This window comes from Empidonax traillii, unplaced genomic scaffold (assembly GCF_003031625.1).
Source record: "Empidonax traillii isolate 1590-97213 ecotype Southwest subspecies unplaced genomic scaffold, ASM303162v1 scaffold4101:size10123, whole genome shotgun sequence".
NCBI lineage: Eukaryota > Metazoa > Chordata > Aves > Passeriformes > Tyrannidae > Empidonax > Empidonax traillii.
In genome coordinates, this window is record NW_020959294.1 from 9,105 (window position 1) to 10,123 (window position 1,019).

The 1,019-nt window shown below is 68.6% G+C and overlaps 1 protein-coding gene across 1 annotated transcript in view; it reads left to right on the forward strand.

The window, feature by feature from the left end:
- LOC114072835 (rho GTPase-activating protein 30-like) overlaps positions 1-993 on the forward strand; it is a gene marked incomplete at both ends in the record, with an annotated part of 9,827 nt that extends 8,834 nt beyond the window's left edge. Inside the window, one exon of the mRNA XM_027910668.1 lies at positions 1-993. Coding sequence (XP_027766469.1) covers positions 1-993 — 993 coding nt within the window.
- Positions 994-1,019: the final 26 nt, after the last annotated feature.

The following is a 1,019-nucleotide window of genomic DNA, read 5'->3' on the forward strand; positions in this document are numbered from 1 at the left end:
TGTCCATCGAGGAGTGCACGGACGAGGGGATGGATGAGCTGTTCTTCCTGGCTCCCGCCGGCTCCGAGCGCGACAGCGACTCCGACGACCTGTTCCTGAGCGCCCACGACGAGCTCAGCCCCCTGGGGGCTTCCCTGGAGACCCCTGAGGGGCCCCCGGAGCCCCCAGAGACTCCAGAGATCCCCGATATTCCAGAGATACCGGAGATTCCAGAGACCCGGGAGATTCCAGGGGTCCCGGCACCCCCCGGTGCCGCAGCCCCCGACACGCTCACAGAGGAGGATCCTCCAGGGGAGGGGAACCCCCTCCCAGACCCCCCCGGGGATGTGGGGCAAGGGGAGGGGGCTGCAGGTGGTGCTTCCAGCCCCAGGACAGACTCCGAGGTGTGGGAGGAGGATGGAACAGCCCCGGGAGGGGTCGTGGTCCCCGGGGCTGGATCCTGCCCCCCCATCCCGGAGGAGCCCCGGGGGGGCGAATCCCAGGTTTTAAGGGCGTCCCCGCAGGGATTGTCAGCGGAGGAGCCCCCCTGGGAGCCCCCGGAGCCTCCAGTTCCTGGATCTGTTCCCGGGGGGCCCCTCGGGCCCACCCCGAGCTCTCCCTCTCTCTCGGCCCTGGAGCTCCGCAGCGACTCCCCCAAATCCCTGGAGCCGAGGGGGGATGAGCTCCCCCAAAACCGGGAGCTGAGCCAGGGCGAGCCCCCAGAAATCCTGGAGCGGGTCCAGGATGAGCTCCCCGGAGCCCCAGAGCCCCCTAAACCCCTGGATCTGATCCAAGATGAGCCCCCCAAAATCCCAGAGGCCCCCAGACCCTCAGAGCCGATCTGGGATGAGTCCCCCAAAAACCCAGGGCTGAACCAGGATGAGTCCCCCAAAAACCTGGCTCTGATCCATGGTGGCCCCCCCAGCCCCCCGGGGACCCCCAGCCCCCTGGAGCCAATCCAGGGCGAGCCCCTCAAAAGCCTGGAGCCCCCCCAAAACCTGGATTTGATCCTTGGTGACCCCCCCAGTCCCCCAGCGACC